At 49.9% G+C, this 27,458-nt stretch overlaps 9 protein-coding genes and 1 pseudogene across 10 annotated transcripts; 3 read left to right on the top strand and 7 right to left on the bottom strand.

Annotated features, from left to right (window-relative positions):
- Positions 1-1,286: 1,286 nt before the first annotated feature.
- Positions 1,287-5,259, top strand: BGZ61DRAFT_362417 (uncharacterized protein; the record flags this gene model as incomplete). The annotated part of the gene is made up of 3 exons (XM_046241357.1): positions 1,287-3,050; positions 3,103-4,316; positions 4,932-5,259. The coding sequence occupies 3 exons, from the start codon at positions 1,287-1,289 to the stop codon at positions 5,257-5,259; spliced, it is 3,306 nt and encodes a 1,101-aa protein (XP_046099374.1).
- A 151-nt stretch (positions 5,260-5,410) lies between these two features.
- BGZ61DRAFT_482723 (uncharacterized protein) lies at positions 5,411-6,846 on the bottom strand (the record flags this gene model as incomplete). Its single annotated transcript, XM_046249421.1, has 2 exons — positions 5,411-6,495; positions 6,606-6,846. 2 exons carry the CDS (start codon positions 6,844-6,846, stop codon positions 5,411-5,413), a joined length of 1,326 nt encoding a protein of 441 aa, XP_046099373.1.
- Positions 6,847-7,447: 601 nt separating this feature from the next.
- BGZ61DRAFT_459233 (uncharacterized protein) lies at positions 7,448-9,340 on the bottom strand. Its single transcript, XM_046246876.1, has 2 exons — positions 9,159-9,340; positions 7,448-9,104 (listed from the first exon to the last, which is right to left on the bottom strand). The coding sequence occupies exons 1-2, from the start codon at positions 9,287-9,289 to the stop codon at positions 7,553-7,555; spliced, it is 1,683 nt and encodes a 560-aa protein (XP_046099372.1). The 5' UTR covers positions 9,290-9,340; the 3' UTR covers positions 7,448-7,552.
- Positions 9,341-9,946: 606 nt separating this feature from the next.
- On the bottom strand, positions 9,947-10,729 carry BGZ61DRAFT_497543 (uncharacterized protein; the record flags this gene model as incomplete). Its single annotated transcript, XM_046251174.1, has 1 exon — positions 9,947-10,729. The coding sequence occupies one exon, from the start codon at positions 10,727-10,729 to the stop codon at positions 9,947-9,949; it is 783 nt and encodes a 260-aa protein (XP_046099371.1).
- A 2,041-nt stretch (positions 10,730-12,770) lies between these two features.
- On the bottom strand, positions 12,771-12,913 carry BGZ61DRAFT_t178 (annotated as a pseudogene). The gene has a single exon. The product of its transcript is annotated as a tRNA-OTHER (tRNA).
- A 1,153-nt stretch (positions 12,914-14,066) lies between these two features.
- On the top strand, positions 14,067-17,649 carry BGZ61DRAFT_105508 (uncharacterized protein). Its single transcript, XM_046236880.1, has 7 exons — positions 14,067-14,192; positions 14,263-14,364; positions 14,420-14,689; positions 14,739-16,368; positions 16,428-16,517; positions 16,570-17,381; positions 17,436-17,649. Exons 1-7 carry the CDS (start codon positions 14,152-14,154, stop codon positions 17,476-17,478), a joined length of 2,988 nt encoding a protein of 995 aa, XP_046099370.1. The 5' UTR covers positions 14,067-14,151; the 3' UTR covers positions 17,479-17,649.
- Positions 17,650-17,996: 347 nt separating this feature from the next.
- BGZ61DRAFT_482719 (uncharacterized protein) lies at positions 17,997-19,448 on the top strand (the record flags this gene model as incomplete). Its single annotated transcript, XM_046249420.1, has 4 exons — positions 17,997-18,084; positions 18,153-18,787; positions 19,220-19,371; positions 19,445-19,448. 4 exons carry the CDS (start codon positions 17,997-17,999, stop codon positions 19,446-19,448), a joined length of 879 nt encoding a protein of 292 aa, XP_046099369.1.
- A 197-nt stretch (positions 19,449-19,645) lies between these two features.
- On the bottom strand, positions 19,646-21,736 carry BGZ61DRAFT_537017 (uncharacterized protein; the record flags this gene model as incomplete). The annotated part of the gene is made up of 3 exons (XM_046254483.1): positions 19,646-20,060; positions 20,122-21,273; positions 21,330-21,736. The coding sequence occupies 3 exons, from the start codon at positions 21,734-21,736 to the stop codon at positions 19,646-19,648; spliced, it is 1,974 nt and encodes a 657-aa protein (XP_046099368.1).
- A 1,278-nt stretch (positions 21,737-23,014) lies between these two features.
- Positions 23,015-25,478, bottom strand: BGZ61DRAFT_362285 (uncharacterized protein; the record flags this gene model as incomplete). Its single annotated transcript, XM_046241349.1, has 4 exons — positions 23,015-23,271; positions 23,333-23,590; positions 23,650-24,885; positions 24,935-25,478. 4 exons carry the CDS (start codon positions 25,476-25,478, stop codon positions 23,015-23,017), a joined length of 2,295 nt encoding a protein of 764 aa, XP_046099367.1.
- A 1,482-nt stretch (positions 25,479-26,960) lies between these two features.
- BGZ61DRAFT_459222 (uncharacterized protein) lies at positions 26,961-27,447 on the bottom strand. The gene has a single exon (XM_046246875.1). The coding sequence runs from the start codon at positions 27,346-27,348 to the stop codon at positions 27,181-27,183; it is 168 nt and encodes a 55-aa protein (XP_046099366.1). The 5' UTR covers positions 27,349-27,447; the 3' UTR covers positions 26,961-27,180.
- Positions 27,448-27,458: the final 11 nt, after the last annotated feature.

Raw genomic sequence — 27,458 nt, 5'->3', positions numbered from 1 at the left:
AAACCAAACTTCCTAACGGCTCGGGCTTATCAATTTCATTTCCCCCCTAAATCGCCAGACCCTGTTTGTGAGGCCGCCCCCAAGTCCTGATCTCGTCGGATATTATTGGTGGCCTCGTCTCGCAACACCATGCAGACGCAGCCCATCTGCGCCCTTCAGCCGCCTGAAATCAGATATCATGTGACCGATAGGATGAATGCGGAACAAATTCCCTCAGATTTCTGCTGTCGCTCCTCAGACCTGCTTTTTTCCCGCAGAAGCTCCGGGTCAAAAACCCATGATCCCATCCAGGCGGAGAAGCCTCATCCACTTCACCCGAATACGTCTTCCCCGACGTGGCCCGAACGAACAATTCTTAAATTGATTTTCAACATCATCCATCCTACTCTGATATCTAACAGTACTGCACCTACCAAGGGGCTGGGTTGAAGCGAAGCACAATGGATTCACCAGCCTCGTCGGCGCTGAGCAACAGGAGCGATCCACAGATTCCGCTTCACGTCAAGATCCGTTGCACAATTTCCGATGCCCCGCGAGACAAATCCCCCAAAGACGTATTCGTTGAATATGTTTGGCCGAAATTATCTGCCGACTATGGGTCAATGGTGCAGGAACTGGTCAAATATTGCAACGATCAACTCGGCGACAAAGGCATTCCTGCCAAGGTTGAGGGTAGAGCGAAGTCGAAAGATTCGATCCGAGACACCCTCGAGCGCCGGGAGCAGCACCGAATCGATCGCCGGGAAGGAAAATACAAAACCCTCAGAGAAATTTTGAAGGATATGCACGATCTTGCCGGCATCCGGGTCGTAGTTGACTACCCGTCAGATGTGGACAAAGCCAACCAATTCATCAAGGCCGCCTTTAAGGCGAAGAAGGAGCCGAACAAGTTTGCACGGGATCGCCCCATTGGAAAATTGTGGGAGACATGGTTTGGTGCCTATGAGAGCTTCAATCATCACGTCACTCTCAAACCCGACACCTTGGGTGTTTCTCGGACATTTTGCAAAGTCATGTTTGAAGTCCAAATCACGAGTCTTCCGGAAAGTCTTTACAACAGACTCGCACATCCTCTTCTGTACAAGGAGTCATTTGGGGCCATCTCTCGTAAGGATGAGATGATAATCGACATGTCGCATGGACTTGCACTTTGCTATTCCCTTTGTCAGTTATACATGCAGGACAAGTTTGAGGGCCCCTCTAGATCTGCGAACGAGATGGAAGGGATGCGCGATGCTGCGAGAAAAGCAATTCCCGCACCAGGAGTCGAGCAAGTAGCGAGAGACATGGATGCCTTGGTGGACTTGGCCAACCTTGCCTCCGAACCTGGCACAGACGATACTACTTCTTCCAACCTGGAGACGAGTGCATCTCTCGGCAAAACCATTCCAGTTGAGTCTCTCTTGAATGCACTATCAAAGCTTTCAGAAGAGCCTGGTTCGAACAAACATCTTTGGGCAAGCCTCAACGACGAGATAAAGAATTGGGGCTTAGGCTTCAAGGCTGTAGAATCAGCAATCCAGGTGCAGACTCAGGTTTTACGCCAGACTGCGCACGACAAAGAAGACCTCAATTGCCTGAAGGATCTACACATCATCAATCCGGAAACCCACAAGAAGCAAATAGAGAACACGAAAGGCGGCCTACTGAAGGACTCTTATCGCTGGATCCTCCAACACAGCGACTTTCGGAGATTCAGGAATGACCCAGAAAGCCGATTGCTTTGGATCAAAGGCGACCCGGGCAAGGGGAAGACGATGCTTCTTTGCGGCATCATTGACGAACTAAAGAAAGAGCCTTCACTAGTGGTGTCTTATTTCTTTTGCCAAGCCACCGAAGACCAGGCCAGAAACGCGACGTCGGTGATCCGAGGCCTCATCTGGCTCCTCTGTACCACCCATCCAACATTGACCTCCTACGTCAGAAAGAGGTATGATGTTGAGGGCAGAGAGCTCTTTGATGACTCGTGTGCGTTGGTGTCTTTGGAAGGCATACTTACGGATATACTCCAAGACTCGTACTTGCAGGATGCAATGTTTGTTGTCGACGCTCTAGATGAGTGCTCAGACAAGAATAGAGTTGAGCTCGTTGACCTTCTTGTCAAGTTGTCCAGCTCCTCTCGCGCTAAATGGATTGTGTCTAGCCGTAATTGGCCGACAATCGAGGAACAGCTGCGAGATGCCGAGAAGATCAGGGTGCACCTTGAAGTGAATCAAGACTCCATAGCCGGAGCGGTGAAAACTTTTGTTCACTACAAGGTGGACCAACTTGCTCATAAAAAGGGATACAAATCAGAGACAAAGCAGGCTGTCCTTGAAAGCTTACTTCTGAAGGCCAACGATACATTTCTTTGGGTAGCCTTGGTTTGCAAAGAGTTGGCGCGTCCTCAAGTCAAATCTCGGCACACTCTTTCAAAGCTAGACTCCGTACCAGCAGGGCTCGACGATCTATATGAGCGCATGCTTGGCCAAATCCTCAAGTCGGAGGATGCAGACCTTTGCACGCAAATACTTGCCACTTCTTGCATCGCATACCGTCCAGTTTCGCTGGACGAATTGCGGGTTCTGGTATTAGAAACACAGGATTTGAGCCGTGAGGACTTGGAAGAAGTCATCGGCGAGTGCGGCTCATTTCTAACTATTCAAGACGACATCGTCTACTTTGTGCATCAATCCGCTCAAACTTTTCTGATGGAAAAAGGATGCGATGCAATCTTCCCCTCAGGAATCAGGAATCAGAACCATGTTATGTTCCGACGGTCTTTGGACGCATTGAGATCTCTGGAGCGCGACATGTATCGATTGCAAGCGCCGGGTGTCCTCATTGACGAGATCTCACGGCCCGAGCCTGATCCATTGTCTCCTCTCTGCTACTCTTCTCTTTACTGGGTTGACCATCTTGAACAGTCCAAGCAAAATATCTCATCGTCTGATTGTGGGGAGATTGAGGAATTTATGAGAGAGAAGTTCCTGTACTGGCTAGAGGCTCTTGGCTTGCAGAGGAAGACGCCAGAAGGAGCTGGGGCAATAGGAAAGCTAAGAGATATTATGGTAAGTGTCCAGATGTTTTAGCTTGCCAATGATAAGTCTAACAATTCAGCAGCAGAACACGGCAGACGCAGAACTGAACAGTATCATCGAAGACGCGCGACGATTTGTTTTTTCTCATAGGGCCATTATTGAGATTGCACCTCTTCAAGTTTATGCATCAGGGCTGATATTCAGCCCCACCGACAGTCTGGTTAGGAATATGTTTAAGAACGAGGAACCGGACTGGCTGAAATTGAAGCCCAGGATGCAGAGAAATTGGGACACGTGCATCCAGACACTGGAAAGCCGATCTCTTATCTCGTCGGTGGCCATTTCGCGTGATGGCCAGCGCCTTGCTTCAGGTACGGAAAGCGGAGTCGAAATCTGGAATGTAGCGTCAAGCCATTGCATCCGATCGTTTGAGATTGACTTTGTGTGTGGAGTCGATTTTTCAGTGGATGGCCAACATCTTGCGGTGGGCTTAAAAAGTGGGGACATAGGCCTCTGGGATGTGGATTCAGGCGTGCATGTGCAAACGTTGCATGGTCATAACACGACGGTGAACGATGTTGCCTTCTCCCCAGATGGAAAGCTGCTGGCGTCAGCCTCCGACGACGAAACAGTCAAGATGTGGGACTTCAAAAAGGGCGAATGTATCAGAACGATGCATGGCCCTGAGGGTGGTGTTACATCATTGTCATTCTCGGCGGATGGTCGGCAGTTGGCATCGGGTGGGTCGGATGGTACTGTCAGAGTTTGGGAATCTGCCACTGGCAAGTGCATCTGGACTCTTGACGGCCACAGCGATTTCGTTGGGCCAGTTTCCTTTTTATCAGGCGACTCCCTGGCCTCTGGCTCGTACGACAGAACAGTCAAGATTTGGGACGTGACGACGGGCATCTGCATCCGCACCTTGCAAGGCCACGGTACATTAGTCATGTCGGTTGTCTTTCTGGGAAAAGGTCTCAGTTTTGCATCGGCCTCATATGGTGGTATGATCGATATTTGGGATGATACAGGAGCCTGCGTCCAGACCCTTGACCATCATAGCAGGAGTGGAAGATGGTCCCTGGCGTTTTCTGCGAACAATCAGTTGCTTGCTTCAGCTTCTGGCAACACAACCAAAATCTGGGATATGGCAGCACATTCGGCAGAGCGCCCCTTCGAGCATCACGTCGCTGACTACACAGAAGTCGCAATTTCGCCGAATGGCAAGTGGGTTGCGTCAGTTTCAGAAAACAAAACAGTGAAGCTCTGGAACGCATTCAACGGGACATGTGTCCATACGTTGGAGCATTGCCATGAAGGAGATGTTCCATTGGTTTTCTCACCGGACAGCCAGCATTTTCTGTCCGTGACAACTTCGCACCACTTCTTGTATCCCACAGTCAAACTTTGGGGCACAGCCGAAGGCCGCTGCGTCGAGACATTTGAGGGTATCATGCATGAGGCCTTCTTCCCGGACAGCAAGCGACTCGCATTGGCTGAGCACACATCAGTACATCTGTGGGACATTGATACACGGGTTTCCATCCAGAAAATTGAAATTCAAACGGAATTCATCACCGTCTCGCCCGATGGCACCTATATCGGATCAAGTTCAGGCGCCAAGGTTGAGGTCTGGGACATCTTAAGAGGACATCGCCTGCAAAATTTCCAGACTAATCACCATGTATTATTAGTGGCCATGTCAAGAGACCCGAGATGGATTGTCGCCCGGACAGAAGAGAACGTCTTGGTGTGGGATATCCACACAGGCACACTCCTTCACAGGCTTCCGTCCGTGGATAGTTCGCCTACCATGGCGCATATGACCATCTCTCCAAATAGCAGATGGATCGCAATTCGCAACTGGACTTCCATCGAAATCTGGGATTTGAATGCACCGCTCCTTGCGCAGAGCATTGAGCTGAGCATTGAGTCTAACCATCTTCATTTCGATGCAACTCATAACTCCCAACTCAGTACTAGAGTTGGCGTTCTAGACTTGGACAAGATTCTTGCAACAGATGTGGAGCAGAATAATACGACTTGGGAACCCAAATACCACGGCTGTGGGTTTAGTAGAGATGGAGCGTGGATTCTTAGAGGCAGCCAAAGGATGCTTTGGTTGCCCGAAGACTATCGGTCCTATCGATCAATGGCGTCGGCGTCGACTGTTGTGATCAGAACTGATACCAGAGGTTTGCTTTTTATGCAATTTGGGGTGGAAAGTTCGAACTTGGTCTAAATAATGTGTTATTTGATGATGAGTCTGGTAGTTTGATCCTAGACAAAACTCGTTTCCAAAATGAAGCCATCGCAACCCCACATGCCATTGACTTGGGAACTGATTCTTCCGCATTCTGTTTAGTGTTTGTCCATTTCTTGACACTCAAGTCTCAAAAAATTGAAGATTCATCACTTGAGAATGCTTCGAAGAACCGCAAGACACGGCTCGCATCTTCATCTCCAAAGCTGAATGTTTCGCAATCCCCTGTCTCATTCTCATCTATCCTTGCTGTATAATTTCCATCGTGCCACGCCTGAGATCTGCGCTGCGAAGTAGCGAGAAGAGGATCGTGGGAGTGTATCCCCAACGTGCGCTCTCTGTTCTCCACCAACTGCTTCTCAGTCGGAAAGTGGAACGAGGTGCTCTGGTGAGGGTAGTGTCTAGCATCATCAAGGAAGACCCATGCTCGTTGTCTGTAGATACGATACACCATCCGGCCATCTTCACGGCGTAGTCGGGAGAACAGCTCTCGGAGCAAGCCGGGGGGTTGTTTCCAGCTCTTGCGAGTAGGTCGTCGAATTTTAATTGTAGCAGGTGGTCCGCGAACAGAAAACCTGCTCGGATAGCGTTTATGAAAGGCGCAAGGCCACTGCTTGAGATGGACGGAGCAACCGGCCTCATCTCGTGGAAGCCCGAGTATAAACGTGATGAGGTCGAACCCGAGACGGGCCAAAGCGCGGGTAGTAAAGTTTGGGTTGCTCTGTTCTAGACACAAGTCGTCGTAATAAGAATCCGGACAGAAAAGGACATTATCAGGAAATAACAGTTCGCTCTCCGAAACAGTTTCAAACGATTGAGTAAATGGCACTTTGGGTACATTTGGGAGCCAAGAGTTGGCATGATGTGCGAAGATGGCTCCGTATAGATTCTGAATGTAATAACGCACACATCGAACTCCCTCATACTCCCAAATTAGAAACTTGAAGTGCTCGCGTAGGCGCAGGGGTTTGTCTAGTTTGTCAAATGATCCTTGTCGTGGGTGGTAAACCTTGCACATGAACTCGTATCTCAAAAACGCTCGGAGTAGCCGACGTCTCTCCTGGTCACTCAGATCATCCAATTTCAAGGTTTCAAGGCCAATTGATTTGTTTCGGAATGTAGATTGACCCCGCCTTGGTGAGAGATCTGGAAGGGCGAGATAGGCGCGAGGTGGGTAAATGGCGGTTGCTTTTGTGATATAGTCTTCCATGTACACTGCTAGCGAGTATATAGCCCATCGAGACTTTTGAGCATGTTCATATCATGCTCCTCGAAAGGATTTGGCAATTGTGCTGAACCCCACAATTTCATATGACGAGATATACCGCTGAAGTCCGTATCGGTAGGGTGCATCAAAGGAAATAAAACGATTGCCATGGCATCTTGCAATGAATCATCATCAAACTCGTGCCGAAGAAGCGCCAATCGAATTTGCTTCTTTGACGTTTGATATTGTGCAAACATCGTCGGTGATGCGCGAATGAGTGGAGCGATTTTTGAGGTGGTCCTGAGGCAAAGGAATATTTCCAAGCGCAGCTCTGGTGGGAGGGAAGAGAAGATATCCATGGTGGGGCTAGCTCTGATTGAGCTATGGAGTATCGTGCGCTTGGTAGTATTTCGGAGAGATTTAGAGAAGATGGAGGTCATGGGGGAAACGTACCTGGACATGGTATTTAAATATGAAGAATTGCACCGTCAGGGAAATGGTTCATCTCAACCTTGATGGCATATGGGAAGTCATAAGGGTAAAGATGGGTTTGCAAAACTTTAATTCCTTTGTCGCCTGCAAGGTTCACTATGACAACAGACAGATTGACTGGGCACACCCCGTGAGATGAGACCTTTCTGTTTCCTTGACCTTAGTCCAGCGGGATGCTGATTTACAGACTTGCGGCCTTATCCGCCCAGCTCTTTGTTGTGGATTGAGGCACCGACGATAGTTCCGCCAGGCCTGTGAGCCCAATTTCTTGAAATGTGGGCTTGGAACTTATCTATTATGCTGAAAATTATACTGAAGAATATTCGAATGCGGATGCGGATGTGGATGTGGATGCTGAAACCTCGGGTTGCGTCGGTAAGTGGTTTTGGATCGCACTGGTGAAATTCTATTCAACTGAAGTACTCGCTGAAAGGTTCGGCATAGGTCTATCAATGGAGCTGTCTAATCACCGGTTGCATTCTTAGATACAGCCTTGTGCTTCGCAAATGATGTATTTCTCATTTGCTGTGGCGTGAATAATCTCAGCAATACAATCTACACCATGTCCAGAGCCTAAACGCCTTCGTCCACTAAGCACAAAATTTCCCTCGGTGCTTTGAACGAAGGTAAGCCATGGGATGAGACCATTGCTGCCAATCGTGGCATCTCCCAGCATATCATGTCCCATGCAATTTGGTTTCGCTCCCATCCTACCACCATAGACTCCAGAATATCAGCCACTTGCTGACTGTCCCAAATCCCCTCTCTTCTCCTGACAGACCGCAAAACGCGGATACATCTCCTCTGAATATCAATGTCTTGGCATGAAGTGCAGATGACAGCCATGGAGGGGACCAAATTTGCGTCAAAGACAAAGATTGGGGTCGTGTCGAAAACCTTGCATTGGACCAGTTGTTCGGCTTTCTGCAATATCGCATCGCATCGTTCAGGTCGAATGGTTTCTTCAAATGAATCGAGCTCTAAAAAGGCTGCCCAGAATTCTTGTTCCATGGATAGAATCATGACTTGATGCTGATCCTGCTTTGGAAGAGCTTTCATATCAACTTGGCCCTTGAAAAGATCGAAACGCTGACTCCACATCTTGAAAAGCTGAGGTATGGATTCTGTGCAGCCTTCTTTGCTTGACCAACTATTATCCGAGCTTCTGCGTAATGATTGATCTGTTTTCCACCCTATCCCGGCGGTGTTGTCTGTGATCTGCCGTACCGGAAGATATGCCCTTGACGTCCATTCAACATCAATGTGGAAGAGTGAGTTTGCCGCCGCCGCCGCGGATTCGAACGGTATGATTGGGCCCGGTGCTTCCAATCCAGTATTGACGTAATGATACAATTTTGGAATAACGTTAAATCCAACGTAAGAGGTAATGTCTTGCCCCAGTTTAGAAAACATAGCAACAATGTTGTCGAAGAACCTGGTCTTCTCTTGTAGGTCTTGTCGCAGAGTGAGACCTGTATCGTCATATGATAACTCTTGGAGTGAGGTAAGAAGTGCGCAGCCCGATTGCAAGTGACGGAGTGCCTCAACATATCGACCCAGTAGAGTTTCAATGCAGATAAAGATAATACAACATGTGAGAATAGCCTCAGTGTTTAGGTTGGATAGTTGTGAATATGCTTTGATGTGATGGATCGCCTGGTTATACTGCTCAATAGAAACGCGTTCCAGGTCCCGAATAGCCAGGGCTCCTGCTGACGATCCTATAGCTTGAGACTTGAAACGTTTGTGGACACCTCCAAGGGCGCAAATCGCATACTTGATAGGCTCCACAGCATGAGCGAGGGGAAGAACGTGGAAGTACCAGAAATCAGTAGGAGTCGATGCCGTCTCAAGATCTTGCATAGTGCAGTTTCGAAAATGGTAGAACAAATCGCTCTCTGTCGGTAGTAGAGAGATGTCGCCATTCAATTCAGGGGCCGAAGAAATCAGCGGCCAGGGTGGTTCCTTACGCCGGATTGTAAGAATTTTGCTTTCTTGGGCCGGTAGACTATGCTTCTTGGCTCTTAGCTTGCGAGCGATGAGTTCGTAGCCATCGCACGTGTAGCCATCCTTGCCGCATCGCTTGCAGGACGGTTTGCCTTCATCGCATTTGAGATGGCGGGTTCTATTCCACAAAATGAGTAATGACACAGAGATTTTCGGAGTCACGGTTACGAACTTGCTATCAATACAGAGTGAGCGGATTTGTCCTAACCAATGCACGCCAGGACAGGAGCTTGACGTACCATGTCTTGCTGCCAGTTCTGACGCGAGGAGCCTTCGCTCGAGTCCATTTAATCGGATTGGCATCCGTAGTCGACATTGTTAAACGCCTTCAATAGCTGGGGCGGGAGAGCTGCCCATCGACGTGTTGGATTCGAGAACAGTAAGCAATTGGCCAAATGAAGCATTCATCTCCAGAAACACGCACGCACATCCCCGGTAGATGCATATTGGTTAAGTTATACGCTCAAGCCTGCCCCTTGGTTGAGGCTGTGCTCTGCGAGCGTGGGTACCTATGTCCACTATTTTGCGCTCGTCGATTCAATCTAGTGTTTCCGATGGTGCCAAGAGGCTTTTATTTATTCTCGTCACTTCCTGTGTATGGATGGTCCTCAGAAACAATGTCAAAATATTGACATCATAAACTACAGATAGTGGCATTGTGTTGTCGCGGGGGATTCGGATCATCGGTCCTCTCCCGGCTAGTTTCAAATACCCTGTTCTCTCACTCGAACATCATAACATGGCACTTTGTCGCAATAGTAAGTCATCATTCAAAATACGAAACGAGGACTACCTATGAAATCCGTGTCAGGAAACCAGGGCCCGGCCAGCAACTTTAGCTTCAGCATTCCACACCGGATCCTTAATTTGACAGGTATCCTCATTCGCAATTGACCAACTCACACCGGTGTTACAGATCTGATTCAGCGGGAAAACGTCCGGCGACACCACTTGCTCCCATCAACGTGGGGTGTAATCAGCCACTGGGGTCATGCCGACCTTGGCATTGCTGGGCAGGGAGTAGAAACACTTCGTAGACTCAATGTCAGACTGCTGCAACTCAGGTAGCTCGTCACGGTAGTTCATGACGGAAAGCTCGTCTCGGCGGCCCAGCTGGACGGCGCCGAATCCTTCGGGAGCAATTCCGCGATCCGGAATCCCGTCAACGGCGAATTCATGTCTCAGACCCAGAACGTGGCCAAGCTCATGAGTGAAGATCTGCCACATGTTGTCCTTGTACGGCTGCTGGAACGCCGTGGTGTAGACGTACAGGTAGTTCAGGTCGTTCGCGTTGGGGAAGAATGCAGAGGCCAAAACGCCTCCCTTGGCACCACCATGGCATAGGACAAACGTTGCGTCCTTGGCCAGCGGAACCCACTCAAAAGTGACACCGACGTTGGCTTTGTTCCACTGTTCGGCTGCCGTGGCAAGGTGCAGGGCGGCAAGGTCGGCGTCTTCTTGACTCTTGAATCCTTGTCGCCAGGCCGCCCACTTCACGACGGAGCCAGGGTCCCATCGGGGGCATTCTTTGTCGAGGCCGACAAAGATATCGACAGGACCATTGCGGAGGTTGACGGGAGCATCCGTCTGAGTGATGCAAGTCGGCACCTCGTTAAGAGTGACCTTGGTAGGCTTGGCGTTGGGGAACTCAGTGGGCTCGACTGTCTCAAGGGCGTCCTCCCCGAGTGTCTGAGCGACAGCGTCGAGGATGATCTCTTTGGTGGAAGGTCCGGTAGAGCTCATGGTGGCGCTGGGATTGAAGGGTGTTCCGCACCACTGGATGGGTAGTTGATCCACGGTTTAAGATTGTCAAAGAAGGCAGATTGTTGTTGTTTTCCAAGGCTGGAAGCTTGTATGGATTGAGTGAGGAGTGAAGATGATGGTGAATCGAGGTGAGCAGGCGGGGCTTTATAGACATATCTCCACGAATACTTGTCATAGGGGAGATGAGAAGTTAGTCCTCCAGTCAACGGCTGCCCTACTTTCAACCGCATTCAATAGATTCGTCTCGGCGTGTAGAGCTGAACTGCGTGGCTGAATACGGGCACGTCATTACGTTGATCACGCTGCACGCCGAGGGCCGAGAACACAAGCCACGGTCATTTGGTCCCACAGAGGAGCAGTGTCCGCACCGTTAGGTCTAGAACATGTCACAATTCACCACAACGTCGTCACACCGCAGTTGTGATATCAAAGATAATTGGTAGCTGAAATGTTCCGTCTGGTGCCCGGCTGGTGCCCGGTAAGCGTTCGTGCAGGTAGGTGACCGGTGAGAATATGATTCGTCGCACTTTTGGTCTCGACAGTTGTACCATATGGCAGCACGTGAAATGCGGTAAGCTGATAATCGGTCATGGGCATACCATGATTGGTGAAGATGCAATGAGCTTCAAGACTAGTTAGCTGTATGTGTTTTCTCGGTATGTACACTCTGCTCAATGAAACGTAAAAAGATGAGACGTGGTAGCCAGGTGTACATGTGCCTCAGCAGAAACAGTCCAGAGGTGCGGGGAAATGTAACGACGGTGTGAGAAGAAGCAACGTGAAGGACTTTGCCTCCCAGCCTGGTCTGCATGTGGTAGAGATAGCGGACGTCTGAGACATGCTGCCTGATAGCTCCATCAGCTGAAATTTAGTCTCCCCCGATGGCGCTATTGTATGCGTGTCCGAATATGCTTATGCTTATTCGTACCTCGTAGCGTGCATGTATGTCTCCCTTCAGAAGCCCGTAAGCAGCCACGATCAGCAGATGATTGGTCTCGACCTGCCATTTATGCGCATTGGCCGCCAAGTCACGGAGCTCAGGTTGTCTAATGCACCCTCTCTGTGAATCAATTGGTGGCCGAGACTTGGCAGCACTTTCTAGCAGGTGAGAGAGGGAACGCGTCATTGAGGGGAAGTCCAGTTCTGGAGCATTCATTCTCACCGTCATTTGAGCTGATGTATACTTCATGCTGCCAAGATTATTGCTTCGTTTCACTTCGTTTCACTTCGTATTGCGCACCGATAGTCAAGCTCGGCGTTGAGAGTCTCTGGTTAACGAAATAACAGCTTACCCTATTCTAGTACCACCCGATACTCGTCCACCTACGAACGACTAACTGTACTGTAGTACTCGACATTCTGTTGGGGAATCATGAATTTGCCGTATGGATGGCATGTGGGCAATTGGGATGGAGACTGGTGTGATGGTGGTGTCGAACTAGAGGTCGGAATGCAGGATCTATTTTTCCAGGTTCAACTCGTACACGTATATCCAAACGCCCTTTCACATGGTACATAGCAATTATCAAATCCGAGGGATTAGCATGAATTAGGACCACGTAGTATCCAGTACCGAACACTCAGCGACCGGTATCTGTTACAACCTCTGTGCATGCCCGCAAAATGGGAAGGATATCTCTCGCACTAACATGGTTTTTGCTTTTTCCGAGAAGGGGGCAGCCTCACGAGACTACGAATATGAGAATTGAAAAGCAAGGCATCAAGAGGCGTCGGCCTAGCTGCTGACTAGATGTCAAGTGCCAATCGTGACTTGTGTTACTTTTGGGCCCCGCAACTGGGATGCTCCAGGCCTTTTTGCATTGGAGACAGGCGTCACGTACTGGAGGTCACCATAAAAAGTGGCACTTCTGGCGGCAGCGTAATTAACGTCAGGACTCTGGGGCGACAGCAGACTCCAACGCTTTGTTAACCAAGCCAGTGATGAAGTATTAGGCAGTAGACAGGGCTAAAATGTGAGTTCCAAATTAAAACAAAGACCAAAAAATAAAAAAATGAAATGCGACCACGCCAGGAGTCGAACCTATGGCAATTGTTAGTTGGGCAGATATGATTGGTGTTACGTAGAACTAACCTGGAATCTCTAGAGAATTGGTGACATCGGTGAACCGAAATCTAGCGCCTTAGCCATTAGGCCACGCGGCCGATAAGATACAGGGAGCACAACTGGAGTAGATAGAGCCGGTGCGTCCAGGCGAGAAACACGCAGGCTCTGTTTAGACGTATAGAATATCAATTACTCAATCGTTGGTACTTTATTAGAATGCCTTCAAGCCGGCTACGTGGGCCTACTACAACTGCAAACATATCTCAACATCAGTTTAATGCTAATCTTTCGACTCATGCACAACCTTGATTGCAGTGGTCAAGTTCCCACCGAGGCTAAAGAAACTGTCCCTCAGTCCAATTGCAGTTGACTCGACCTCCAAAACCGAGGCCCATTTTCTATACAGCTGTAGCTCTTTGTCTGACGTTGGTTCCTGCTTCGATCCTTATTTGACTGTCCGGATGCCTGCCAGCTGCTTTATGGATAACGACGCGCCGATTCCGCGCAGCTTTAATCTGTCCATCTTCCGTGGGTGTTATTGGCAATTGTTGCATAAAGAACAAAATCGTATGCATCATATGGCTTGGTACCTGCTGGCCATCTTTCTTGGGTATTCGTAGTGATCGGGAATATCTTAGCACTGATAGGCTCCGAATCGTCATTTTTCGTTGTCGTACCTACAGTATAAGCCATCATGATGAAAGGCGGCAGATCTGGGCATCCAACCACACCTTGTGATGAAATCTGCTCATACGCAACCGGCACGCAGTTGTATGTTTCAACTGTACTCTATAGGGTGACCGTGGAATTGAGGTCTCTAAATATCCGGCCTCTATCGAATACAACGCAGAGGCCATATTTCAAACATTAGATGGATCCAAGACGCGGCACACTGTGAAGCCACCGAGGATTGCTGGGATAGTCAAGACACAGGAACTCAAGGCGCTCTCCATCTTGGCCGCGACGCTCGCCACGAAAGCCACGACTGATTTGCCCCTTGAAGAACTCGTACCCATCAAACCTCACCCCGCCAGGTGGGTTATGTTACGACTTCCGGGATCCCGCCTACGAATCCCAGTAAATCAGCCTCTTATCATGGTTCGACTGCCGATACCGGGAATTAGAATGGGTTTAGCGAGTCCGGCATAACCTGTTCTGGTCTAGCCGCCGTAACATCATGTGGTCGAGGACCCAGCGGACCAGGGAGGTGCATTCCTTTCCGGAAACGTTCGTGGGGGTTCATCGATTGAAGTTTTCCATATTTCCACTTCTTGCCCTTTGTTAGGCATCGCAATCTCGTCTCCCCTTCACTGGTGACGGCAGTAGCTTCATCACGATGTCCAGGCATCAGGACCTGAGTGGGTCTCGGCTCCGGAGGTATGTTCTCCTCCTTGACGTCATACTTACTTCTCCGTGACGGAGCACTCGGCTGATGGTAATTCTGAAGATGGACGAGTCCAACGGCGTGGTGGCGATACCTCGAGATGGACACCGAGTCCTTGCTCATGATGATGAAGGGATCACTCGCCCCTACGATTGTCATTGCGATGTCAGTAGCATCAAATGCAATTAGCCTATTGAGGCTGGTCCCTAACTATTCTCAGTTCTCAGAGCCACGCTATCTCTGATGTCACCACGACTACCGGTTACTTGGCTGCTCTAATTGCCGTCTCTGCACAATGCCTTCAACCACGCGCCAAATTCATCAAAGTCATGTTCTTTTGCCTGCTCTCCTTGTGCGTCACGGCATCGATTACCTGTTTGGCCATTTATTCAGCCGTCAAGGCGCGCCATCCTAGCAACAATGCAACCCCCGATCAATATGACAGCAGCGCATCGGCCGTGGCTGCAATCTGGCTATTTGTAATGATCTGGTCAGTCTTTTAGTCGGTCACGGAAACCTGCGCTGACAGACCCCATTAGGGTCGGCAATGCCCTGCGAGCCTGGCGTATGGCCGAGCTCCAGGATCCAATAGTCACATCATCTATCTTTGCGTTGGTGGCCCTTACCCGGGCTGGCAACTGGACCACTGTTGACGAGGGTCTCGATTTCGTCGTCCGTCTTATCAAGACGTTCCTCATCGGATTTGCAATTCCCACTGGAGTCTCACTATTGATTCTTCCCAGGACGTGCCGCCAGGGCGTCTGCAAAGACATCCGCAATTTCGTCCACGAGACAAATGCGGTTCTCCATGCACTAACCGAGTTCGTTAACACGGCATCAAGAACAAGTTTCCTTACTCGTCAAAAAACTCACATAGTCTCGGAAGATGATGTGTCGTCACAGGATGACAACGAGTTGCCGTCGGAGGTCAGATTTGCCAAAGCCCGAAGTCGCTTGACCAAAGCTTCAGATACTCTAAACACGCTTGATGCAAAGATCCAAGCCGGCTTGAAGTACTCCAGGAACGAGGTGGCTTGGGGCAAGCTTTCCGCTGCTGACTTGGATGAGATTTCGATGCTTCTGAGAGGCGTCTTGCTCCCTTTGTCTGGCATGTCCCTTCTTCCGGATATAGTCAACAGTTTTACAGAAGCAGAGCCACGGGTACATCCAACAGACGACGGGCTAACCATTGAGGGCCAAGGGCCCATTGATCATGGCATCATTGACGCCTTGTCGGAATGCCTCGGGGACACACAAACCCTGGTCAGCACCGGTCTACAATATTTCTTGCTCCAATTGGAGCTTGCGGGGACTGGAACCAAGAAACCATCCGACTCTGAAGCCTGCACCGAGGAATCGATGCCGAGGGAGCTAGATCCGTCATCTTCAGATTTTGTCAGTGCATTTGGACTTAAGATCCACGAAATGTCCGTGGCAAAGCAAAATCTTCGCGCCGATAAATTCCTTGTTCAGACGTCTACTCCTCCTTCTCAACATGCAAGCGATGACGGCACGTCAGAAACCACCCAGCGCATTGACAGGGACATGATCATTCAGCAAGATTTCCTGCTGGTGCTGTACTTGTTCAGCCTGCAGACTATGGTTCTCGATGCAACCCTCAACCTCATTCGATTTGCCAAGAGAAAGACGGACGACAATACAATGAAGCAATCGCGTCTCATCATCCCTGCAGGCCTCCATCCCAAGCGGTCTCATATTGCGTCTTCAACTACAAAAGAAGCTCCGGCACAGCCCAACGAACGACGAGACACAGCGAGGGAAGTCCAAGGACTTGAAGTCGTCGACTTGGTGCATTTGAAACCAGCCAACTTTCTGGAGCGAGGCAGCGACTGGTTTCGCTCCGTTTCGCACCTCATCGGCTCAGATCTTAGTATGTTTGGCCTCCGAGTCGCTGCCGCATCGCTCAGTATTGGCATTGTGGCATTTCTGCGCCAATCACACGACTTTTTCATCCATCAACGAGGTGTCTGGGCCATGATTGTCGTTGTCATCGGCATGAGTCCTACCAGTGGCCAGTCATTCTTTGGATTTTTCGCTCGCATCTTGGCCACGGCTGCGTCTGTCGCCTTGAGTCTTGCCGCATGGTATATCGTTGTCGGTAAGACTGCTGGTGTCATAATCTTTCTTTACCTGGCCAATGTCATAGAAGTAAGTAGTCTTGAGCCAGACTTTGGGTGTGTTCTTGGACATTTGCTTACTCTGCTTAGTTTTACACCTACGTGAAGAAACCTCACCTGTTTGGCCCTTCTATTATTGCCATTGTCACACTAAACATCATCATCGCGTATGAACTTCAGGTGACTTTAAATCTCAACACAATGTCATTGATTCTCTCCTTACTCTTTTCAGGTCAAAGCAATCGGCTCCGATGTCGCCGAGTCAAACGGACAGCCATATTACCCGATTTACCTCTTTGGCCCCTACAAACTAGCAGCCGTCGCAGTGGGATGTGCCGTTTCTTTCTTCTGGACCATATTTCCATATCCCATTACGGCAAAGTCCAATGTACCGCGTCTTGCTGGCGGGAGTCTCTTTAATCTTGCTAGATTTTACAGTGCCATGCATACCGCGGTAGATCGATGGATTCACCAAGATCAAGATCAACAAGGCCCGCGGGTCCTGGGCCAGGAAGATGACCGCTTGCATGGCGTGCTTCGGGACTTGTACAAGCAGGAGCTTTTGGCGTTGAATGGACTGCGCATGCATAACCATTTCGCAACATACGAGCCGCCCATCGGAGGCAAGTTCCCAAGCGCGATCTACGCGAAATTGACGGCGGGCATGCAACGCATCTTGACCATCATGTCGCTGATGGCGCATATTGCCCAAACCATGCCAGCACCATCTTTTCAACAATTGGAAGATGCTACGGAGCCCTCAGATTTGCCATCGAGTCAATTAGCAGTGGCTTGGGCTTCAACTGGCTTCCAGTTCCAATCCACGACGTCGTTGTTCTGCCACCTCGCCTCATCTCTCACACACGCCAAGCCGTTGCCGCCCTTTCTGACCGCGTCAGAATCATTTCCGCTAGTGAGGCATCTCCACAAGATCAATTCCGAAATGCTTCAGACGCAAAACTCCTACCAGCCGGCGTATACTGCGCTGATATCCCTTGAGCTTCTACGGACGGCATTGAGCCTCGAGCTACAAAAGCAATTAGAGTGAGTTTAATGCATCCAGTAGAAGATGGACCGTGCTAACATTTGTGATTGCAGTGAGATTCGAGTTTTAGTTGGGGAAATTATGTTCCATGTTTAAGACTTAGAGAAAAGATTGTTGCTCAGAGATGGTGCACCATCCGAGACAAGGCAGATTAAAAGATAGCACAGCCGACCCCACCAAATGATTTGCCAAGGAATATTCCCATTTCGTGGCTGCAAGGAGCTCCAATAATACAACGCCACCTTGTTCGCTAACAACCAACAGATTGTACTACGTCTACGGTATTTGCCCAGGCAATCCACAGACCCGCTCTGGAAAATCAATACTCTTCTCTGTCTAGCCTTATTCTGCCCATGGCGTACATGTAGCCAGCTGCAACTTCAGGGTGACCTGATGGTGGCGGTCGATATGGGTCTGTGAGTAAGATGGAAATCGTTCATTCTTCAGTCCTAGCCGCTTCCTGGAATTTTCACTTTTCTGAGAGTGACAGTATAATTGTCTGAAGCCGCAAGGTGCTCATCGTCCCCATAGTTATCTGTCCTCGTTGTCTTGCCACAGAGTGTTTATTAACCCGACCTTGATCTTCGTTACACCAGGCCTGTTCAATCTACGCCATGCGTTCCAACATGCTATTATCTCTGGCCCTCGGCCTTCTCGCAGCCGACTCTGTGTTGGGAGGTCTTTGCAAGCTTCAAACATCAAGTCAGTCCAAGCAGTCCTGCACTATATGCATTGTATGATGGCCTACATACTAATCGAGATATATTCAGGCTCAACTCTTGTTTTTACAAAACCGGGATTCCCAGCTCCTGATCCCCCTACACCAACGATTGGTCCGACTACAACATCTACAACTTCGATCGCCTCGACTACAACTTCTGAGACAGCGGTTTCGTCATCCTCGGCCGTGCGGCCCCCACCAGTTGACCCAGGGTTCACCCCTTTCGCCAACTTCATGATCGTGGCTGGCGGCGGTCCCGACAGTCCCACGGCAGGCTCGGTGCTCCAGTCCAACGGACAAAATACTCGCTCCGTGATGTTCCACCCTGTCGAAGCAGGTCTGGTCCCGATTACCCTTACTATCGAGGCTGGTACTGGGCACCTCATCCAATCAAACGGCATGTACCTCTGTGCTCGCTATTCGTTCCGGCCCAACTATCCTAGCATGCTTATAAACTGCGCTACCGAAGGTGTTTGGACGACATACCGTATTCTTTCATTACCTGTGAGCAGACGGCCGATCGCAAGCTTGTGTGCAGTGTGCCGGCTGTCTCCTGCACACAATACTATTCCGAGGATGAGCTCGTCACGTCCTGTCTACATACCACTGGCACATTTGATCAGTTCTATACAAGCTTCAACTCTTTGTGGGGGTATTTTGTATATCTGGGCTCGGGCAGCTATAGTGAGTATCCAGGAGTTGTTGCCTTGGACTTGAAAGTAGAAGGTATATAGAGAATTGCCCATTGGGAATCATATACATCTGGAAGATGGTCCAGGACTTGGAATGATAGATGATAGAACCAATATGTGAATGATGTATAAGCCTAAGGTCTTTATTTTGGCGCGGGCTTTTGCTTTTCTTCTCCCCTTACAGTACTCCGCACATGTTACTAGAACATTACCGGACTATCGCTGGCTACCGACAACGGTTTTCAGGCCATAGAGGGACTGGGTATTATTAATTGACTGTCCCCCGAAAATTGGTGGCCCAGTCCTCTTCTGCCCATATTGCACCTGATTTTGCCAGGCAGAAGAAATAAGCAAATAGTTGTGCCCTGTGGCAGCTGAATGCCTTCTGGATACGAACGCCACCTTGACGCTAGACAATCAATAGTCTGGTCTCAGTCGACTGGTTTGTGTCATTAGTGCGCTTTTGGACATGGCGTTAGGAGCGGTAATGCAGCTTGAAATTACATCCGGTACGGCTGGTGGCTCTGTTGCCAACAACGCACAAACACTCTGCCAACAAAGCCCGATGGTTGGTGAGTAAGTACAGGTCGACGCGAAGTGGGACAGTCTTGAAGTTGCCACACCCTGAAGTAAGCTTAACAATTAGTAGCTGAGATGATAATAGCAATCGATTAATTACTCCGCTTCCAGTCTAATCACCCGTGGTAAGACTTATGTCCCCTTCGTTATCAAGTGTTTAACTACTAGCATCAGTGATTCTGCACCCCCAATTCTACTTGATACCTACGAGGCCCTGGCCTCCTCACACCTTCACTCGCACTACCGTCCTTGGAAGCTAAAGAGGCTCAGATTACCTTTGGTCACTGTGTTCTGAGATCTCAATGCCATTTATGCCTCCCGTTCCCCGCAAGTTCTGCATTTCGCCTTTCTGCTCCAACTCCGACCCGCCTTCTTGAGGAAACCCTGCTACCATTCTCTGCAAATACTTAGGTAGCGGGTCCTTGCCGCTCCTATCCTGAGGTGCAATCACCTTGTCGTGCAGATAGATGTTCTGCGAGACTCGGAGGAACGTCGAAAATTGGCTGGTGTACGCAGCCTGGGACGTTATCACCACAGCTGACCCTGCCAAGACACTAACGGTGGAAATAAAGATGGCGATTCCGTAAGTGATCCAGAGGGTGCTTGGTGAATACGCGTAAACGCTCTGAGAAGTCCATTTATGGACGTCAACTTCTGGTGGTGCGTATGGAGACGAGATGTTGGGACTATCACTCAAATTAGTATTCTACTGTTGAATCTCAGCCGACGCGGACAGCCTATGCTCACTTCAAAGAAGCTTGATTCATCAAGCTGAGGGTGGCGTTATGAAACATCTCTTCCATCAAGTCCGTCACGGACCGTGTTGTAGTCTCTTGCTGGTACACACTTTTCCCATCCCAGTCCACGTTACCGAAGTTTGAGTTCTCCGATCCGAGTGCCTGGGAGATATTTGCCATCTCCTTGGCGTGGATTAAAGGCGTCATGTCCATATTCGTTCGCATATTCAGCTGGGTTGAAACCGTGTCTCCAACACTTGAGTCCACGATTGTGACATTTCCCACGAACATGGATGAGAATGCGTCCATTACCGATTGATAGGCGAAATTCTCGACGGCCGACTGATTCAGTGCAATCTGGGTCAAGTTTGGGTCATAGGTCAAACTTGATGTTGCCACAAAGGAGCTGTATCCGGACAAATAATCCACACTATTCAAGGGATCCGAGGTGTTGAGCGTTATCTCCTGGACTCCATTTGGATAGCTGAATTTGGTGTTGTATGAAACATTTTGCAGTGCAATCTGCCACACATATGTCGTCTCTTTCATGTAGTCGACAATGCCCTCGGTAGTGATGTTGTGATGTGGATCTGGAGGCGAATCCTTTGGAAGAACCATAACATAAAGCGCAAGCGGCTCGCCGCCGGCTATCGTTGAGCGAGGAGTCCATGAGTCGTTTCCAGAGAAGGTGTACGGTAAGCTGCTATTCACCCCCGTCCCAGAAGGGAGCCAGGAGAGATATGTCATCCATGTGCCAAGTGCCCCATAATTCCACGCCTCGGCATACTGTGTGAAGATGCGAGTTCTGAGTGATCCATCGCTGTCGTTGGTGAGAGCTGTGCATTTCAAAGCCGGGCCGTGGAAGTCCAGATTCCACGAGGAATTCACCGAGGGGGCAGGGATTGACAGGACCGCATTTGAGATCAGAGAGCCCTGGACAGCCTTCTTTACGGAGAATTGGGGCTTTTCGTATGCCAAGTCGGTCGACTGCCATTCGGTCCTGTCCAAGGCTCTATAAATATCCGTATAAGTCCAGGAAACCGACACAAAGTTCATGCTTGTAAAGTCAGCCTGGGACACGCGAGTGCTTTCCGTCGTGTTCAGCCACGCCGTCTTGATAGTGAGCGCGGAGGGTGTGATGAGCGGTGCAAGCTGGAGCACCCTATTTTGCGTTAGTACCATGGAGCAGACAGAAATCCTTAAATTGAGAATATTCACCAGAACAAGAGGAGCAGAAACGCCGGAAAAGGCATGTGCCACCACATTCGAGCGTTGAGAGCGCTCATCCAGTCATCTCTGGACGAAAACAGAGAGTCTATCAGACCAATCTCCGCAGGGCGGCTTTTTATTGCTCTCCAGCTGATTTGATCATGCGCAGCTGCAATGGCAACCGCCAGGAAGGCTTTGGTGCAAAAGGCCAGAGCGTTACCAATTGCAATATTGACCTTTTGTTTGGACACTCCGTGCCAGACGTCCAATGATGAATCCGGAGGTGGCTTTCCATCCAGGCCATTGTAGAATAAATGCTGCCCTAGAGCGCATAGTATACCTGCGCCTAGGCTCAGAAACATGAAGAGGATTTTCTTCCCAAAGGACCAAGGGCGGCGCATCTCCGAGTTTTCCATGGCTGCGCTGGTTGACAGAGCATTTAGCTTCGAGGATAAAATGCACTGTAGTCAACAATAAGATCCACCTTACTGCGATGGCATGGGGGGCTTCTGTTTCTTTGGAATTCGATACCATGCGTTGCGTAGAATCACTTCGGGTGGCCAAGATGATTCTGTTTTCCAGGTCTCCAAAGACACTTCAAATGACGCCGAAGCACTCCGTAGGTATGCTTTAAAACGAAGATTTATCTCGCGAAATTGTCTACTTATGGGCTGACATTTCCAATGTGGATATCTCCAGGGCCCCTTGAGCAGAGTCAGCACTAACCCGCCGTTTTCCCGCGCAGAGTGAATTATTCTGTAGTTCTCAATTGACTTGGAGCACTGCCATGGTTCTTCACATGCCCATTACGGTTCTATAATTACGCGGTAAAATGAGCTATATTTCCCCGCAGTCACTTTTTAATTCTTTAGGGAAGTGACGACGCTATTTGAGGTTCAAAGTTAGGATTTCTGGTCCCGCGTTGTCTTGACCGCTCTGTGGATTCGAGGATGGAGAAGGATTGAAACCTGGTTCTGTTCTCAGCTCGGATTGGCCAATTAACGAGTCTGTGGTCCGCAGGAGTTCGGAGATGCCCACAGGCATATGTCCATAAATCAGGTCAGGCAACATCACCGGAAAAAAGAAAGCATGATTCTATGGGGCCAGAATGATTCATATTGTGCAACGGACTATCCATTTTCACAGTCATGGCCATTTTACGTATATCAAACCAATTATGGCTGGCCTTGGATAAAATCGCGACAGGGTCTTAAAAATGGTAGGCACAGAAGCGGCCTCAACTTACACAAAAGCCTTCTTATTAATAAAGAGTGCTTCTTTCAGCTTATTGGGTTACTTTGTCCCTAATTATGCTTGTTCAAAAACGTTCACCGCCATATTAATTAGTCCCATAATACGGATTGAATAATGTTGTAATTCCGGAATCGACTATACCAGCATATCAACTGAAGGCATACTGCATGTCTGGTAGAGTATTACTATAGGTATCCCGCCAGATTATGAGGAAGAAGAAGATACAATGAAAAGAAACAGAGTGGACAAGGCAAGCTGAACGACACTTTGCTATAGCTCAATGACCACTTCCGAGACCTGACTCAACGAAGAGAAGATTGTTCGCAGGTAAATCAATGATATTAGATCGTACTAAAAGGACGCACACGTATTATCTCGAAGCACTTCAAAGCGATAGTTAACTGCTACCTCCACCTCCACCTCCACCTTCAGATCAACACCTAACTGCCACCTCCTCCTCCACATCCACCTCCGCCTCCTCCACACCCTCCTCCTCCTCCACATCCTCCACCACCTCCCCCATCTCCACCACCACAGCCACCAGCGGAGCATCCGCCAGGGCTTCCACAAGTTCCAGCTGCGACGCCGCCGCCGCAGCTTCCGGCTGCACAGGCGCCTCCGCTGGTGGACGCGTAGCCAGGGTAGCCGTAATACATGCCGGGCGTGAAGTACATCGGGTACATCCACGGTCCGTACACTAAACCCGCAGGTGATTAGTTGATGAATAGTCACAGAAGAGCGTAGACACTCGGACTCACTGTAGTAGCTGTACCCCCAATGGTCGTAGTATTGCTGCCTGGGAGGTAGCTTACGCCCCTTCTTCTCAGCGCGCTTGCGAGCCTTCTCGTACTGGTCCTCCAGTCGACGCTGGTGGATTTCTTGCATCCGTTTGCGCACCAGTGCTTCGGGCCCTGGAATGCTCGAGCCAGGGTCCACGGCGTTGTGCGAGGATATATGGGCCGAATTGTCAGGCGGACAGAAACTGGCGTTGCCTGACTTGTAGAACTTATCGTCAACTGCAAATATGTCAGTCAAGTACTGTCACTGTGTAAATCCTTGGGAATTTGGGACTTACTCTTCTCGTTGGTGGACATGCCGAGAACCTTGCCAATGGACGAGATGTGCGACGTTCGCACTGATTCGCAATACCAGCACGTGCATTCAGAATACACTTCACCGTATTTCTCCTGATAAGTCTTGCTCGTCCACTCGAATCCTCGCTTCAGGTTATCCTCGTCGACCTTGTCGTCGTGGCGGATGAACTTCTTCGTCGCCGCCTTGGTGTAAGCGTAGTAGGCCGACGGGGAAAGCTGGTGCGTGTGCCAGGCCAAGTCGACGTCAAGAGTAGGCACGGCGATTCCCCTTGGATTCTCAGCCATGATAGTAACGAAGCGCTGGTACTTGATGCAGAGCCGGTCCATCGTCTCACGCGCGGCGGGCGAGTGCAGCCAGTCGATCTTGTACATCTTCTCTGAGAAGATGCCCTGGCGCATGGTTGCGCCACACAGATCCAGCGCGAACGGGCTGAAGTTTTCCCAATACCGGCTCATCATCTTACGCACGCACAAGCGTGTGATGGGGGCAACCTTCATGGGCCGCATCGAGCGGGAGGCGGGAGAGCCTTGGTCAACAACGCGCAAGGCGCTCTGCTTGCCAATGACGTCTTCGACCATCTTGCGCACCGTGTCAATTGTCGGCGGCTGGGCTGGGTTTGGGTTCTTGAGCAGATCCTGGATCTCGATCCGAAGCACGAGTTTGATCATGCGATTCGGAAAGGTTTGAGGGTTCAACTGGTCCTTCAACCTCGGCTGGAATGGCTCCGGCTCTCCGCTGATGGGATCGAGCACAGTGCCAGGCATGGGCAAGTTCTTGATCAAGAGGTCCCGAGCATCGTTACAGAACTTTGCGACACTGAGAAGTTCCCTGTTGATGCGCGTTCCGCAGCTGGAGCAGGCTATGTCGAGCTGTCCATCGCCATATCCAGATCCGATCAGACCAGGGTCGTCGGTTGTTTTCGGATTCTCGTCCAGGTTGCACGTCGTCCATGGAATGCTGACGAGGGTGCTGCAGACAGGGCAAGTGAGTGACTTGACGAGGGGGTCCTCTGCGTTTTCCCATGAGCGGCCTGTCGATGCAACCCAGTGGGCTTTGTGGTCGTCGGACACGTTGTAGTTGAAGCTGCCGTCGATGGCGGCATTGACCAGTTGCCATGGCATTCCGTTACCCCAGAGGTCACGGAGTCCAGCGCGTAGACAGTCTTCCAGGAAATTGTAAGGGTTCAGCATGTGAGCGTGGTAGACCATCAAGACATCTTGAGTCCAGTTAGCGGAGAACATGGCAGGGATGATTGAAGAGCTTACCAAGCGGTGGCAGTGATCTCTGAGCCCAGTACTGGGTATCATGGAAGCTGGGGAATTTTGCGTACGCAGCGGAATCAGGGTCATCAATCTCATGCTCATTCAAGCCAGATCCCTCGGCGAGCGAACTCCACCAGGCTTCATATCGGTCAACAGCACGCGCGACGAAGAGAGCCCAGCGCTTTTCGCGGATCTGGCTGAGCAGCAGGTGCTTATCGGTGGGAACCTCTTGCTTCGAGTCGATTGGAACCTCTCGCTTGGAGTCGATTGGAACGGGTTCATGGACTTTTCCCTCCTTGGTCACAGCCTTGCCCCCCTCAACGCGAGTATCCCATAGCCCCCACAAGCCATCAGTGTAGCCGATGTCTTCCTTCAGCGTCTGGAAGGCAAACAGCAGCCGGAGATGGGCGAGGCAGGTGTTAGATTCTGGTTGCTTCGGGGTTTGCGCGAGGTTGAGCGTTCCAAAGAATGCCTTTTCGCTGGGCGGCGCCTGTTCTGCGAGAGACGCCCCCGCCTCAGCGTCCTGATAAGAAGGAGGGGCAGCCATTTCGGAGGGTGCCGAGAGTGAGATTGGCCTGGGCTTGGCTGAGTTGTCGTGAGTGTTGAATGCCTCTCAGACACAGATAGATGATGGCCGTATCAAGATGAGACTCAGAGGGTCAAGATGAGAAGATGAATGCCAAGATGAATGCCAAGAGAAGTGCCAAGACGTTGTCCGAAGCTAACAAAACGGACGAATGCTCGTCTCGTCGACGTCACAATGGTGGTGGGCTCGCACGGAAAAGCAGCCGAGAAATGACGCCTTTAAGCACATTTCTGTCTTGGCACTGCGCCACTGGGGCTGAGTCGGCGGAGCAGTGATTTCCTCGGCCGATTCCCTGTTGAGTGAGCGCGGGGGAAGCTAATCGCCCGATCTTGGTGATCGTGGCTGTGAGATGGGGACACAGGCTAAATGAATCGCCATCAATTGGCCGGTTGAGCGTTGATATTGGATTCATGGTCAGTCAACCTCATCATGTTGCCCGATCTTCTCTTCCATCCAATACACGTCCCACGAGGTCTTTTCCTGCATTATCTAGATGCAATGCAACAGCCCAGCCACCGCCGTTGTCGTAAACGGACCATCCCATCTACGTGATAACTCGCTTCTATCAACCACTCTCCATCCATCTACCCGACCAAATCGCACCCGCCTGATATTCCTACCTTCCATTTAGAGAAGTTGGGCGCAGCAACCGCCTCACTTTACCCATTGTTAGGCAGACTCGATTGCTTTGAGGGGGCAGTGTCGGGCGTCGTGCCGCACAGCCGCTTTTCAGTTAGACAATCGAGTGCTAGACAGTTTTGAGTCTCCATTCGGTTAAATTTCTTTAGCTCACTCAATATCATCACATGAATCAAAGTCATACGATAGTTGCGGATATTTGGTCCGAAATTGGCACTGCCCCAAGTATAGGGTGAGCCAGAAACTCGGAGACCAAGGTTGACCGGGCATTAATCTTTGTCATACAGACTCAGATTTGCATCACGTTCTCTAGTTGATACAAATAATCTCCATATAGATTCAGAACGCTCAGAGTAGCAAGATGGAGTCTTCAGGTCGAAATGTCTGGACGCAGCCGCGAGGTTTGGGGTGCTATTAGATCCAGCACTGCCCCAAAGACCCAGACTTTGTTGCTTCGCCTCACAGAAATGTGATGTCGCTTCGAATCACCCAGTACAGGAAGCTTAATATGCCAGACATAACACCATCATGGCTCCTGACTGTCCCCTGAAGAAATACTCCATCAAAATCCGTAGCTATTCAAGGAGCAAGCTCTACCCATTGTTACTGGAATGACCAATGCGGTGCCATGTGTAGCCCGAGACAGTCAATAAAATGACCAATCGGCTGACGAAGCAATGCAATGGCATATTTAACCAATGGAAAATGGATCTGTGTTTTTATTGCAACTCGCAAAACTCATGAGCCCGAGGGGGTCAGTCAGAGATGCCTGAGCGTTAGTCACGGCCAGGAGAAAGCCAAGCGTGACGATATAAGCGAAAATGGAGACTGAAAATCGAATTGCCATAGACAAAGCTAGCTGAGGTTCCCTAGACGCGGACTCAAGTCGAAGTAGTGGGTAATGCGAATGTTCCAACTTCCTTGCACCAACAATCATCAAGGTTCCCTACACTTCAGATGCACATATGCACACTGAATATTTACATGTTTTAAACATGCTCAATCAACAATTGGAATATTGGCGTCATTCGAAACGGATGGAGTCACCGAAGCGCAAGCCTCTGACTTTGGCATAAGCCCGCTTCCACCCTTGGATCGTAGAGCAGGGGATTTTGAAGTGAAGCTCAGCATCCCTTATTGAAGGCGGACTTGTCTCACCACGGCGCGTAATCCGATGATGAATTAACCACATGAGAATCTCGTCTTTCTTCTTCTTTGTGTATGAGCGTTGAGGGCGTACAATCGGTTTTGACGGCCTAGCTTTGCGATCTTTGAGTGGTTTTGGTTTGGGGCCACGTTTCT

Source organism: Ilyonectria robusta, assembly GCF_021365365.1.
Source record: "Ilyonectria robusta strain PMI_751 chromosome Unknown BGZ61scaffold_22, whole genome shotgun sequence".
Taxonomy (NCBI): Eukaryota; Fungi; Ascomycota; class Sordariomycetes; order Hypocreales; family Nectriaceae; genus Ilyonectria; species Ilyonectria robusta.
The sequence above is the reverse complement of the archived record's forward strand: the minus strand, read 5'-3'. Positions and strand labels throughout refer to the sequence as shown.